Genomic DNA, 15,028 nt, shown 5'->3' on the forward strand with positions numbered 1-15,028 from the left:
TGCCAACAAGCTGGGAATAGAAGGAAAGTACCTCAACATAATAAAGGCGATATATGAAAAGGCCACAGCTAACATCACACTCAGTGGAGAAAATGGAAAACTTTCTCTCAGTATTAGGAGCAAGACAAAGATGTCCACTCTTGTTGAATATTCTTAATGCAACAATAATAAAGTAATAAAAGGCTCAAAAAGCCAAAAAATATTATACCACCAAACACAAATTTTCTCCCTAACAGCACTAAATCCCTTTCAGTGTATGCAAAGTCAAAGCATTATTAAAACACACACACACACACACAAGAAACTTAAGACTTACCTCAAAACTTACAGCTCCATTGTGGTCCGTATCGAATGCATTGAACAGAAAATGTGCATATGTTGTAGAGTCTGAAATGTTGGAAATAAAATAATGATAAGTTAGCATTTCAATATCCTACAAACGATTTAGATAGCATGTCCAAGCCTCTTCTACTCAGGAGAATACACTTTGACTTGTGGTTTCTTTGCTTTCTTCCCAGCTGCCCATCCTCTCTCAGTAGTGGGTTGTAATTTGAGGTTCATAGGCATGAGTTACCTACAGAGACCACTGGTGAGAGAAGCTCTCTAAGTTTCTGGATGGAATTTCTCCGAATACACAGGCGTCTTGGATGATGCTACTGACACTGGGATGAGTAATGTTACCTTAGGTGGGTGTGAGGCTTAAGCAAGTGAAATCTAGAAATTGATTAGTGCTTGGCAGGGACTATCTCTGAAAGAAGTGAAATAATAAAATACTAATAATGAGACACAGATGAATTGCTATTATTGGTGGTGTAATTATTAGTTCATCATTGTACAGCCCAGATAAGGATACTGGGATTCAGAGAGGTATCCCAGTACTTCTCTGGGATAAACCAAAGCCACACAGTCCATTGGCAGTAGAGTGGAACATCACTTAAGCATTTCTGACCAAATCGCCATGCTAGCCCATACCCAGTAAGGTTGCCTGATGAAGTGGAAACAGGAGTGATTTGGGAAGTTTCTGTGGTCATGTTGAAATGGATTGTGTGGTCCTAAAGTTTCCCAGTTGCAAGTAGTGGGTTGCTCCTGCTTTGCCTGGGTCCTGGGTGGGATTGAGGCTCTGGGCAATGGTAGACTACTTGTCCTGGGGTCACAAGATGCTACCTAAGGACACTGAAGTTCTCTGAAATCCAAAACTTCCTCTGAGTTTGCTTCTAGTATGTTATTTCCCTCGAGATTTTTTCCTTCCTCTTCCCTTTTTTCCTTTGTCTCTGTATTCTCTGAACTTTCTGCCTTTTACTTGAAATGTATTATATATATATATATATATATATATATATATATATATATATATATATTTCTTATTGTTTTCTTTCCTTAGTGCAGTTTTCATTTTAAGTCCCTCTGCGCTTGACCCTTGATCAAATTTATGTGATTATTTTAAATGTTTCATCTCATGGGTTTTAGCCTTTTATCTTAACCTTTTTTATATTAAAAAATAGTAACCTTTTAGATCATTGGCTCTAGCCTTTTATCTTCTGTTTAAAATCTCATCTATTTCTATTTTATAACTTTTATCCTTTATTTTTATTGGGATTTAACAAAAGTTCTGTTCGCCTTTACTTTATGAATTGCTTTTTGAAGGCTGTCAAGAGACTAAGTCACAGAAGCAGTAGAGAATTTCTCTCTCCAGATAACGGAGTTCAGAAGTCGTGCAGACTCCTCTCCTAGCTTGCAGGCAGCCGTGGCTTTTGTAGGCATTATTTTCCTGAATGCTTCACCCCGCTGGTTAACTCTCTTGAAGGCCATGTATTTCATGAGGTAAACGGTACACTCAATTTCTCAAAATAATGGTGACATTGTTTTTCATCTCTTACCTTTAAATATGATATAGTGGTTTAGTTGCTAAGTCACGTCTGACTCTTGCAACCCCATGGACAGTAGCCTGCCAGGCTCCTTTGTCCATGGGATTCTCCAGGCAAGAATATTAGAATGAGTGGCCATTTCCTTCTCCAAAATATGATATGAGGAACCACTTATCTTTAAACATGTGAATTAATATGTTTTCAATGAACCAAACAGACACCACAATTGGGCCTAAGTAATACATAAAAGGACTGTAAGTAGGGTGGATGTCCATCTAGTGTTGACAGGTTGCAGGAAGAAACCCTTTTGGGTATGGAGCTAGGATTTTAATTGCAATCAACTTAGTGCAATTGTTGGGAAGTTCCATTAGAATTATCAAGAATTACCAGCCCCCCCCTTTTTTATGAACATGTTTTGCTGTCAGCAATATTTTCATAGACTTCTTGAACTATTTAGTGCCCTATGGAGAAATGAGTTGACAGATGGAATGTTAAACTTATCTTTAGGGGAAAAAAAAGGGATTTTGCCTATTTTCAAATGAGCTCATTAAGCAGATATTTTGTTACTTTATACAGTCAGGGTAAATGCCTTTACCTTAGCAAACAGAACTCACCATGAGTATAAGGTGCAGAACAAACAATACTGGCAAATTTTTAAAATTTAAAAGACCAAGATAACATAGGCATATAATAATTACCATTCTTTTCAGATGGGGTTGTTTAATTTAAACCTTGACCTATCGGACCCACACTCTGAGGGTTTGCCCTAATGTGGTTCAGAGGATGTCCTATTCCTCTAAATGTATCTCGACAAGTTTCCTGGAAATGAAGCCAGTTTTCCAGCCTAGATAGGAGATATCAGGCGGAGAGATGGTATCATCTCTCAGATGGCCCAAATTTGAATCTCAGCTCAACCAACTATTAATCATGTGGCTATGGCAAATTGTTTAAGCTCTCTGAAACTCAGTTTCCTCACCTACAAAATGATAACAATGTGTACTTCATAGTCATGTCCGACTCCTAGTGACCCCATGGACTGCAGCCTACCAGGCTTCTCCATCCATGGGGTTTTCCAGGCAAGAGTACTGGAGTGGGGTACCATTGCCTTCTCCAGTACTTCATAGAGTCCTCATGAAGACATTAAATGAGATACTACATGCAAGTTCTTAGAACAGTCTTAGGCAAATGTTAAATGTTCACCAAATCAGTTATCATTGTTATTCCTTCATAGACAAGTCACTCTCATTTCAAGCACCTCAAATAAATGTGATCATTTTTTTTACAGATTTAATATATTCCATTAGAAAAAGTTCCTATTTTGTGTGTGTGTGTGTGTGTGTGTGTGTGTATGAAATCTCTATTGTGAGAGGGTCTGAACTTCTAATTTAATGGAACTTCAAGCTCAGGGCTTCCCTGGTCACTCAGATGGTAAGGAATCTACCTTTATGCAGGAGACCCAAATTCAATCCCTGGGTCAGGAAGATCCCCTGGAGGAGGGAATAGCTACTCACTCTTGCATTCTTGCCTGGAGAATTCCATAGACTGAAGAGCTTGATAAGCTCCAGTCCATGGGGTTGCAAAGAGTCAGACACAACTGAGCAACTAACACTTCATGTTCAGTGAAGACTAGTATCATTACTTCATGAAAAGTATTGAGGTTCTGACAGAGCTTGAATTTCTTCAGCAGGCAATTGGAGATAGTGAAAGTTTTTAAAGAAGGAGAATGATGCTACTAGCTTTAGAGCTAAAGCATCGAAAGTGTCTGCTGTGCATAGAAATGGATTCTGCAGAGAAAAATGAGACTGTCCACAAAAGGATCTCAGTCTGACTTCATCTGACTATGCTCTTCTTAAATACTCAGCAAACATCTGCTAAAAGGATGAGTAACTGGCATTCTGGAGTCTAGATTTCAGTACAGATTGGGGTTCAAAATATCTAACAATGGTCTTTGTTCTTCCTGTATGACCTGACATGTCTCCTCTGACCACAACTCTTTCCAAACGATGAAAACAGTTACTGAATTTCATATGTTGACTTTGTTCAGTTTCTCATAGCTTTACTTATGAAGCTGAATTTACTGAAAATTAGATGTTGAAATTTTACAGATAGGGGACAAAATTTATGGAGTCTTAGACTAGGAAGGATCTTCCATACCATTTAGCTATTTATCTACATTTAACAAAAGTGGAAAATGGGTATAGATAATGTTAAGGATAGTAGCTATGGTCACCCAGTTAGCCAGTGGTAGAGTCAATAATGAAATCAAGACATATCAACACTTACTCTTATAAATAAAGAATATTAGGGAATTCCCTTGTGGTCCACTGGATAGGATTTCAGGCTTTCACTGCTGAGGGGCTGGATTCAATCCCTGGGAGAAATTAAGACCCTGGAAGTCATGTGGCACAGCCCCCCCACCAAAAATAATAGAGTGTTAGACTAGAAAGAAAACTTAAGGATTCTTCTGTTCCACATTTGGTAAATGAACAACCTGAGGCCCAGAGAAATAAACTATTTAAGTCACACATCTTGGCGTTGGTAATGGCTATCCATAAACTCAGGACTCTTGACTTAGTCCAGTGCCTTTACCCTAACTATGCCCAGACCATAGTTATAATATCTACTAATCCCTTGATTGGAAAGGCCACTGGTACACATATTTCAGAATATTTGAACAAATGCACTTGGTTATCATGTTCCAGGTCTGTGGATTGAAATCAGTCTGGTTGATTTCTTTCTTCCCACCAGCATCCCCTATTCCCGCCTGAATTCATGCACAAGATACAGAATTAGTTCATTGCATTTGGATATACAATTCACGGCACTGTGACTGCAGTAAGGTGGGTTCACTCACTACGTGAGTGGTAGTATCTCTTCACTATGTCCTCTATAAATCACCCTGAAAATTCCTAGAAATAGAAGTGTATTCAGTGGATGCAGTTATTTGGGAAAAAGTACTTAAATCTTTATGTCCATAAAACTCATCTAAATGCCTCAAGTGCCTTACACAGTGGATGTTCAATAAATACTTGTTTAGATTCTTCTGACTGAAACTCATTCCTTCAATAACTGTTGATTGGGTGCCTCATATAGTTGAAGTAAGTGCAAAATTCCTACAACACATGCAGGGGTAAACCAGGAGACTGTAAGTTTCATGCACTTTAAAAATGCCTGAAGAGCTTCTAAGCTTAGGCTTCCCTGTAGGTGGCATTGGAAAACACTGCTGTAATGATATAGGTAATGCGGTTTCCTCTTGGCTTGTTTTATAGGAGACATACTTTATCCCCTACACACAGGAAGCCTCTGCCCAGTTCAGCTGTGCTGATATCCAGGACTCCAAACAAGTTGTGTTTGGTAAACCATCCAGCTAAGCCGTAGAGAAAACTCAAGAGCCTGACACAGTATAAATTGCAGGAGATTCTGGCAATAAGACAAAGTCTCTTCCTGGAGGAAATGGTGAGACATTGTGATTTATGGTCCCATCATTGCTACGACTCCTAATGAGAGACATCTGTTGCTTTCAGGCCATCAAACTAAATAAATGACTTCACACAAGTGTGAGGATGTCCTAACAGGGATTTGACTGCCACCAGAGAATACATTCTTTCTTAGGACATTTTCCCTTTTCTAGCAGCACTGCAAGATACAATTTGCATGCACGATATTAATTTTTAAAATTGCAAGTCATCTTTCTTTAAATATTTCATTTTCTTCAGTAATACTGGATGCTTTTAGATTTATGCATTCAATTAACATGAATATTCAAAGGATTTTTAAAAGTGCAAAAGTGATTTTTCCGCAAATCCCTTTGGACTTTATAACAAGACTCACTTGCAAATTATTATGCTTAAGTAGATGTTCTCTAATGTTGAAATGTTATTTTTCAGATAAAGATACATTTTTAATGTGACGTTGTATCCAATTTGTAGTATGTAATAACTTTCATTTGAGATAAGCAAAAATAGCTAAAAGATTTCCATTTGTGCTAAGGGCTTTGATATTAATGCCTATAAATACATTGGCAGACAGTTTATAGTAAACATCATTCTTTTAAAAAATTCCGTGGTTTTTAATAATTTAGAAATATGTATTAAACAAATGATATTCTAAATTCGTTATTAATGCAGACAATAGACCCATTACAAGCCTGGCATCAGACCCAATACCTGTGTGTGGGTGGTTAGTAACAAGATGAGCTGGGGGAGTTGTCCCCCATGACATATGCAAATTCATGTAATAATGGATCACTGTTCGTTTTCTCAGAATTTTTATTTAATTCTTTGAAAAGTCCATCTTAAGGGAGAATTTCCATTTTGATAATCCACGCACAAAATTGTCTTCAACCTACCGAAATACATAAAGCCAAAAGTGAATCGAGTTTTTGTATAAAATAGTAATAGTGAAGTGTTGTATCCATTAAAAATGGCTTTTACAGGTATCACCCCACGATGAGGCAGATGTCATTCACTCAGCCACACATTTGCTCATGTTTGCAGTATTAGTGGGACTACTTGTCACTCGGTGTTCCGTGACCTGTGGATATAGCAGTGAGCAAAACAGACAAAAAATTCCGTTCCCTTGGAAATGACATTCTAGTGGAAAAAGAGATGGTAAGCAACCACAAAAATAAATAAAATATACATTATTAGATGCTCTTGAGCGCTAAAGAGAAAGTGAAAGCAGGAAAAGGGCACGGGGGATGTTTACGGGGTTGAGGTTTAAGCCAGGGTGGCCAGAGGAAGCCTCACTGAGAAGGTGGCATTTGAATGAAAGCAGAGGTGATGAGATACTGAGATGGATGTTTGGGAGAAGAGAGATTCCAGACAGAGAGAAAAACGAAGTCAAAGGCCCAGAGGCAGGACTACCCTGGTGGCCCAGTGGTTAGGGCTCTGCCCTTCTACTGCAGGGGGCACGGGGTTGATCTCTGGAGGGGGTGGCGAATAAGATCTCATATGTTGGTGCAAAGCAGCCAAAAATTTTTTAATAATAAGAAAAAAAAGCTCAGAGGCAGCAAAAGGACTGGTGTGCTGGAGGAAGGGCAATAGGCCAGGGTAGCTGGAATGAGGTGAGCAAAAGGGAGGGTCAGTGTAGGATGAGGCAGAGAGAGAACAGGAGACAGTGACTGTGGCTTTTGCTCTGAGTGGGTGGAAGATTCTGGGCAGAGCAGTGATGCAACCTACCTTTTCCCAGGATAACTCTGGCTCATGTGAGAATAAACCATGGTGGGGGAGTAGAAAAGAGGGGTGGGATCAGAAAGACTACCTAGGAGAACACTGCAGTTATTTTGGCACCAGATGATAGTGACTCTTTTAAGTAGGAAAGTAAAAAGGTGATGACTAGGATTTCTGTGCACCTTGGTTTCCACATGTCTGGAAAGGGAGAATCGTAGCTAGAGTTGTTGGAGGGTAATGGGTAACACATGCCAGGGCCAGACATGTATTAGATGCCTGACGAACGGCAGCTCCTTCAACTCAGGTTCGGTTTATCTGGATCGAATCTTTTATGCCCTCCCTGTCGTTCAGCTGGTCTAATTGTGCCTACATTGTGTTCTCATAATATTATGTTGTTAACTCCCATCTTCATGTTTATTTTTCATGCTGGCGCTGCCCATCTGCTACACTAGGCTCTACCATCCTTCAGGGCAGTCTCACTCCCCTTGCATCATCAGCACCTCACACACGGCTGCAAACATGGAAGTTTGCAGGACAAGTTTGAGCTGGGCATCCTGCCAGTGATGAGTGATCAAAGGAGAGACCATAAGTTCCACTGGCAGATGTATCTCTTCACTCATCTCTAATATGTACACATTGTCATTACGCTCTCTTTGTTTTCTTCCCAGTTAAAATAATGTCTAGAGTGGTATTGATTTTCTTAGATGCAGGGGGAGGGGTGATAGTAAAGAGTTCCTGAAAGAGAGAGGAAGAGCAGAAAGGAGCAGAAGAAAGCCTAGATAAGACTCCAGAAATATCTGGGTTCTAACCTAGTAGTAGTTAGTTGCTCAGTCATGTCTGACGCTTTGCAGTGCTATGGACTGTAGCCCACCAGGATCATCTCTCCATAGGATTATCCGGCAAGAATACTAGAGTGGGTAGCCATTCCTTTCTCTAGAGGATCTTCCTCACTCAGGTGTCAAACCCGAGTCTGCTGCACTGCAGACAGATTATCACTTGAGCCACAGGGGATTCTAACCTAGATCTGCCATTTTAGTGGGTGTATGAGCCTGAGCTAAACATTTAGCTTCTCTAAGCCCCAGATTTCAGATCCAAAAAACTGAGGATAATTACAGTTTCTAATTTTGAAAGTTGGGAGAATGAGACATTGTAATGCATGTGAAAGCTTTGCAGCTTTCAGGACCCATCCATCACAGTCAGAAAGAGCCATGCCTTTGAGGGATGTGGCAACAGGCACTTGGTAATACTACTTGTATTCAGCTGAAGAGTGAACTCTTGGATATTTGATAATTTGTAAGTAGCTCACTTTTATGATATATTGAGTCACATGGGCAGCATGCTGTGTATTAATTCTTGGATGTAAAGATGAAAAATGTAGAGTCATGCCATGAAAGATTAAACCAAACTCAAGATTGCAAGCGTAATTCTAGTTGAAAGTATGCTCACTGATCCACATTTGTACCTACCTCCCTGTGGAAAGAACTGCGAGTAAATCTCTTTGAAGGTATCTTCATTAACAACCCCGCTGGGACATTCCTAGAGGAAGTGGGAGAGAAGCAATATGAGCAAAGTGTTCATAAAATGGATTTTTCTGCACATTTTGAAATAGGACTGTCTACTGTGCAAAGCTGAACCAAGAAAGTTATCCATCCATCCATCCATTATCACAAAAAGAATAAAAGTGCACTATAAACTTCTCTTTGTTCCAGTTCTCATAGAATGAAAAAAAGTTGCTGATGTAAAAATCTTTCCATAGTATCCACATCACAGCTGGACTGACACATTAAAAACCACAGGGTTGTTTTTAAGAACATATATATATGTTATCTATGGGTAGGAGGAAATTTGTTTTTCATTCAGCAAGAAGACTGCAAGAGGTTTCTGATATGGTCTTGACTGGACCTTCGTGTTGTGTCCTCTGCGGATGTGCTGGACACACACATCATCTTTAGTTTAATGTGAAAATGGTGTGCTCGCTTGGGTCTAAGGTGGCCCCACAAGCCTCCAGCAGGAATAGCTACAGATTGCTCCAGACTGCATAATAACAAAGGGTAGAAATAAATCACTTGAGTAAGGAAAGACCCCAAGATTTTTTTAAGTTCTAAACAGGAGGGTGTAAAAGGAGGATGCCTGAATGTAATGAATTCCCACCTTTGTCCCATGGTTGGAGTTATTTAAGACTAATGGATACTGATCACAGGAATGCCACTAATGTTGGATTATTGACTTGATGGGGCCAGAGAGCAAAGGTACCCCTCTGAAATGGAAATTTTCTACAAGAGAAACTGAAATCTAAAATGTCATACAAAGTGAAAGTGAATGTGTTAGTTGCCTAGTCGTGTCCATCTCTTTGTGACCCCATGGACTGTGGCCCGCCAGGCTCCTCTGTCCATGGAATTTTCCAGGCAAGAACACCCCCCCCTCCTTCTCCGGGGGGTCTTCCCAACCCAGGGATCGAATCCAGTCTCCTGTATTGCAGGCAGATTCTTTACTGTCTGAGTCACCAGGGAAGCCCAATGCCATATAAGGTCTGCCTTTATGCTGAGGTGAGGACTAATCAAGTGGACTTGACACTGATGTAAGGGCTAAAAATGCTTTCACTCTGGAGTTTCAAAAACAATCTGGTCAGGAATCTGAACTGGAGAGATCCCTGGAGCAGTTGAGACTGGCAATCACAAAGTAATTTGACATCAAACCACACGTGGGATGCTAACTGCATACCGAAGGTGGGGAAGTGATAAGTTCTGTCTGGCCCTTCTGAGTAGCTTTTCAGGAACAGGCCCATTTTCTGTAAGCTCCCTCACTTCAGTTCTCACAGAACCCCCCTGGTCTACCAGCATCTCCAAGATTCACTGGGGGAGAATCAGAGGTATGCTAATTCCTCTGACATGAGACATGGATATTCTGAGGCTATTTCTGGGATCTGAGGCTATTTCTGGGATATTAAAAAATCATTTGTGGCCTTTAAAATGCTTAACTCTTGAAATCATTGTCCCCTCCTGAATTAACTTGACGTATTAATTTGATGTTTCCTTTTTCTAAAACTCAGTTACTCACAACTGTCATGTGCCTCACATGAGGAATTGTCTATTCTCTTTGTTGGTTTGAAAGGTTATACCTTTGATACATTAACACAGCTTCAAATAGTAGTTGCCAATGTGAAGCTTGTGTTACAGGCTTGTGGTCAATGTGTATTTTTCCCATTCGATTATTATAATGACATAGATATCTCCATTCACTGAAAAGGAGCTAGGTTCTGTGGTCAGGTGCCTTGTTACTCAGATCCAGTGGAAGAGTTGGAGTGTGAGCTTGAAACTTTCCAGCTTGCCACAAGGTTTTGTGTTAAATAAGCCCCGTGGAAATGAATGACCCTGCGGAACAAAGAGAATCGCAGCAACGGAACGGCAGCCAGAAACAAATTAGGAAAACACAAACAAACACCCAAGCAAGCAAATTAGGATGTTTACTTTTATATATCAATTTGTCTGGGCCATGATGCCCAGTTATTTGGTCAAACGTTATTCTGGATCTTTCTATAACGGTGTTTTTGAATGAGATTTACATTTAAATTGGTGGATTTTGAGTAAAAGAATTTACCCTCCAGCATATGAGTAGGCCTTACCTAAATCATTTGAAGACCTGAATGGAACAAAAGGCTAATTTCTCCAGAGCAAAAGAGAATTTTCCAGCCTTGGGACCTGATAGGCAACACTGATTTTTCTTGGTTCTACAGCAGATGCCTTTGAACTTGAACTGCAGTTCCTTCTTGAGTTCCTGAGTCTCTAGCCTGTCTCCCTCTTCCGTCAGATTCTGGACTGGCTAAGCCTTCACAATCATATGAGCCAATTGTTTAAATAAATCATTTCCTGTATACATACACATCTATTGGCTTTGTTCTTCTGGAAAATCCTGACTAGTACATGAATAAATGAACAATCAAGAGTTACAACTCCAAGAGGAAAGAAGATGGTATGTATATAGTTCATCACTCAAAAGTTTTGACTAAATGACTTTATCTAGTTGGCAGCGACAGAACCAATTTTAAGAGCAAATAAGCACTTTGTAGTTAGACCCTCTCATGCATGGAAATTGTGATTGATTGGCTATTTATCTCGGAGCCATCTGCTGGGAATAGTAAGGAGAGAGCAAATAGATAGCTGTCTGCCATCAGGTGGTGAACATATGCAAGGCCAAAACTAGACACTTGCCTCAGAGTTCAAATGACTCTAGCAAGACACAAAGATGGGAAATGAAGGGATACCTGCGGTTAGCAAACTTGTCAGCTGCCTTTAGTCTCTAGATGCATTTGATAGATATATCTTATAATGTGAATTGAAATTCAGAAATTGACAGTCTCATATGTGTTTGCTTTATGTTTAGTCATATGTCTGGGTCAGACAAAATCTGTGTCAACTGAAAATTCCTGGTCAAGTTCTAAGGTGGTAAGACTCAGCAAGCTAATTTGTCTCACAGCTTTAGCCCATACATACTGTAGGTCTATTATTCTAGGAACTTTTCTAAGAAATGAGGGAGCAGTAGAAAACAAGTTAAATGTCTTATTTTCATGAGACCTGCATCCAGATGGAAGAAGAAAGGTAAAAAGCAATAAATAAGATGATAAAAATAATCCAGGAGTGAAAACTAAGATCATGGCATCTGGTTCCATCACTTCATAACAAATAGATGGGGAAACAGTGGAAACAGTGTCAGAATTTATTTTGGGGGGCTCCAAAATCACTGCAGATGGTGATTGCAGCCATGAAATTAAAAGACGCTTACTCCTTGGAAGGAAAGTTATGACCAACCTGGACAGCATATTAAAAAGCAGAGACATTACTTTGCCAACAAAGGTCTGACTAATCAAGGCTATGGTTTTTCCAGTAGTCATGTATGGATGTGAGAGTTGGACTATAAAGAAAGCTGAGGGCCAAAGAATTGATGCTTTTGAACTGTGGTGTTAGAGAAGACTCTTGAGGGTCCCTTGGACTGCAAGAAGATCTAATCAGTCCATCCTAAAGGAGATCAGTCCTGGGTGTTCATTGGAGGGACTGATGTTGAATCTGAAACTCCAATATTTTGCCCAAGTGATGCAAAGAGTGACTCATTTGAAAAGACCCTAATGCTGGGAAAGATTGAGGGCAGGAGGAGAAGGGGAAGACAGAGCATGAGATGGTTGGATGGCAACACTGACTCAATGCACACGAGTTTGAGTAAACTCCGGGAGTTGGTGTTAGACAGGGAGGCCTGGTGTGCTGCGATTCATGGGGTCGCAAAGAGTCGGATACGACTGAGCGACTGAACTGAACTGAACTGATGATCTTCTATTTATTTGAAAGAGTTCTTATGGGAAAGCAATACATTTTACTACCTTCAGGAAAAGGTTAATCATATTTTTCAGGATGCTAGTGACTTACAGAGCAGTACAACAGTCTATTTTCTAACTCCTCCCTTACCAGTTTTATTGAGTCATTTCTGCACAAAAGAGGTATCTTCATCTCTCCATCAAGAAGAGTTTGATCTGCACATGCATACAGCTAAGTGTAAACCATAAACACTGTGGCTGTGTCAGGTTAACTCTTGCCATAACAAACAAGATCCTAAATACATAACAAATTTAAAAGAATGCAGTATATTTTTGCTTGTCTAACAAGAGTGGTAGTACTGATCTGAGTTACTGAGGGACAGGTGTTCAAACTACTGTACAACTGCACTCATCTCACACGCTAGCAAAGTAATGCTCAAAATTCTCCAAGCCACGCTTCAACAGCATATGAACTGAGAATTTCCAGATGTTCAAGCTGGATTTAGAAAAGGCAGAGGAACCAGAGATTACATTGCCAACATCCGTTTGATCATCAAAAAAGCAAGAGAAAACCAGAAAAACATCTACTTCTGCTTTATTGATTATGCCAAAGCCTTTGACTGTATAGACCACAACAAACTAGGGAAAATTCTTAAAGAGATGGGAATACCAGACCACCTGACCTGCCTCCTGAGAAATCTGTATACAGGTCAAGAAGCGACAGTTAGAACCTGACATGGAACAACAGACTGGTTTAAAATTGGGAAAGGAGTACGTCAAGGCTATATATTGTCACCCTGCTTATTTAATTTATATGAAGACTACATCATGTGAAATGCTGGGCTGGATGAAGCATAAACTGGAATCAAGATTGCTGGGAGAAATATCAATAATCTCAGATATGTAGATGATAACACCCTTATGGCAGAAAGCAAAGAAGAACTAGTTGAAAATGAAAGAGGAGAGTGAAAAAGCTGGCTTAAAACTCAACATTCAAAAAATGAAGATCATGGCATCCAGCCTGATCAATTCATAGCAAATAGGTGGGGAAACAATGGAAATAGTGACAGACTTTATTTTTTTGGGTTCCAAAATCACTGAAGATGGTGACTGCAGCCATGAAATTAAAAAACACTTGCTCCTTGGAAGAAAAGTTATGACCAACCTAGACAGCATATTCAGAAGCAGAGACATTACTTTGCCGACTAAGGTCCTTCTAGTCAAAGCTGTGGTTTTTCCAGTGGTCATGAATGGATGTGAGAATTGGACTATAAAGAGAGCTGAGCTCAAGAGAATCAATGGTGTTGAACTGTGGTGTTGGGGAGGAGTGCTTTGGACTGCAAGGAGATCAAACTAATCAATCTTAAAAGAAATCAGTCCTGAATATTCACTGAAAGGACCAGTGCTGAAGTTGAAACTCCAATACTTTGGCCACCTGATGTGAAGAACTGACTCCTTAGAAAAGACCCTGATGCTGGGAAAAATTGAAGGCAGGAGGAGAAGGGGATGACGGAGGATGAGATGGTTGGATGGCGTCACCAACTCGAAGGACATGAGTTTGGGAAAGCTCCGGGAGTGCGTGATAGACAGGGAAGCATTACATATTGCAATCAGTGGGGTTGCAAAGCATCGGACACGACTGAGAGCCTGAACTGAACCAAAGCCACTTCACATGAGATCTTCATTGAGTCTTGCAGGTTCTTTCATTGCGGCTCATGTACTCTCTGGTTGTGGAGCGGGCTTACTTGCTCTACAGCATGTGAGATCTTAGTTCCCCAGCTGGGGATTGAACCTGCATCCCCTTCGCTGAAAGTGGATTCTTAACCACTGGACCACTTCCCCTGATATCATTTTTAAAGGATGATATTTTCAAAGAAGTTCAGAAAGGGCTAAACATTGAAGCATGAATTTGTTAATTTGGCTTTCTTCACCATAACACCAAGAAGTAATAGAGTTCCCAGCTTTAGAGAAAGTGAGGAAATCTCACTTATCTATACTGTGAGAAGTTACTATAACCTTCTATAAGCTTTATGGCTTCTGTATTTTATTTTCTATTGATATTTCATCTGATTATTAGCAAATGGTCATGTAGTGAAAATATGTTGTCTATAGAAAAAATAAAGTAGATAAAAATCACCTATAATCATATTACTGTAAGGATATTTTGGTCCTTTATCTAACTGTATGGAGAAAGAAATGGCAACCTACTCCACTATCCTTGCCTGGAAAATCCCATGGACAGAGAAGCCTGGTAGGCTACAGTCCATGGGGTCACAAAGAGTCGGACTGACTGAGCGACTTCACTTTCACTTCACTATCTAACTGTATATTAATATGCCATGCATATAAAATTAGAAGTTGGACACAACTTAGTGACTGAACAACAAACAATAATAAAATTAGAATAAGAATGTAGCATTGCATCTGATTGTTTTTACCATAAAAAAATATCCTGACTGTAACATTTCATTATTATTGAAGGCTGCATAATAATGTGTCCGCTGCATTTACCATACTGTTGGGTATTTAGGGAAGTGCAGCACATTTTTGAACTACATAGGAATAGTAACGTAACTAACATTCTAGTGTATACATCTGTGGTTCCACCTGTGGTTCTTTCTTTATGACTAATCCCAGAAGGAGGTTCATAAGACCAAAGGGTTTAAACCATGTTACAGCTCTAAACCATG

General features: G+C 39.8%; 1 protein-coding gene across 3 annotated transcripts in view; it reads right to left on the reverse strand.

Moving 5' to 3' along the window:
* Nucleotides 1–15,028, reverse strand: part of KCNIP4 (potassium voltage-gated channel interacting protein 4) — a 1,312,996-nt gene that overhangs the window by 13,118 nt on the left and 1,284,850 nt on the right. For all 3 annotated transcript variants that reach the window (XM_042251851.1, XM_004009732.5, XM_042251852.2), the window contains 2 exons: nt 8,503–8,572; nt 317–387 (listed from right to left, as the gene is read on the reverse strand). In XM_042251851.1, the coding sequence (XP_042107785.1) occupies nt 317–387; nt 8,503–8,572 (141 nt within the window). The remainder of the gene's footprint in view (nt 1–316; nt 388–8,502; nt 8,573–15,028) is intronic.

This window comes from Ovis aries, chromosome 6 (genome assembly GCF_016772045.2).
Source record: "Ovis aries strain OAR_USU_Benz2616 breed Rambouillet chromosome 6, ARS-UI_Ramb_v3.0, whole genome shotgun sequence".
Lineage (NCBI taxonomy): Eukaryota > Metazoa > Chordata > Mammalia > Artiodactyla > Bovidae > Ovis > Ovis aries.